Raw genomic sequence first — 237 nt, 5'->3', positions numbered from 1 at the left:
TTGCTGAAGCGCAGCAACGGAGTCGGTGCGGGTGAGGGCCCCCGAGAAGAGCGGGGCAGCCCCTCCTGCGAGGAGACAGCAGCAGCAGCAGCAGCAGCAGCAGCAGCAAGAGCAATAGCAGCAGCAGGAACAACAGCAGCAATAGCAGCAGCAGCAGCATGCAGTAGCAGTAACAGCAGCAGCAATAGCAGCAACTAGTGTATATACAGATTAGGGTTTAGGGTTTGTGCTGCTGTG

At 57.4% G+C, this 237-nt stretch overlaps 1 protein-coding gene across 1 annotated transcript in view; it reads right to left on the bottom strand.

The window, feature by feature from the left end:
• EMH_0025860 (1-phosphatidylinositol-4-phosphate 5-kinase, putative) overlaps positions 1-237 on the bottom strand; it is a gene marked incomplete at both ends in the record, with an annotated part of 5,279 nt that overhangs the window by 2,087 nt on the left and 2,955 nt on the right. The window contains 1 exon segment of the mRNA XM_013502530.1: position 3. Within this exon segment, the coding sequence (XP_013357984.1) occupies position 3 (1 nt within the window).

This window comes from Eimeria mitis, genomic scaffold, assembly GCF_000499745.2.
Source record: "Eimeria mitis Houghton genomic scaffold, Emh_scaff946, whole genome shotgun sequence".
Lineage (NCBI taxonomy): Eukaryota > Apicomplexa > Conoidasida > Eucoccidiorida > Eimeriidae > Eimeria > Eimeria mitis.
This window is presented reverse-complemented; position numbering and strand designations above follow the sequence as displayed.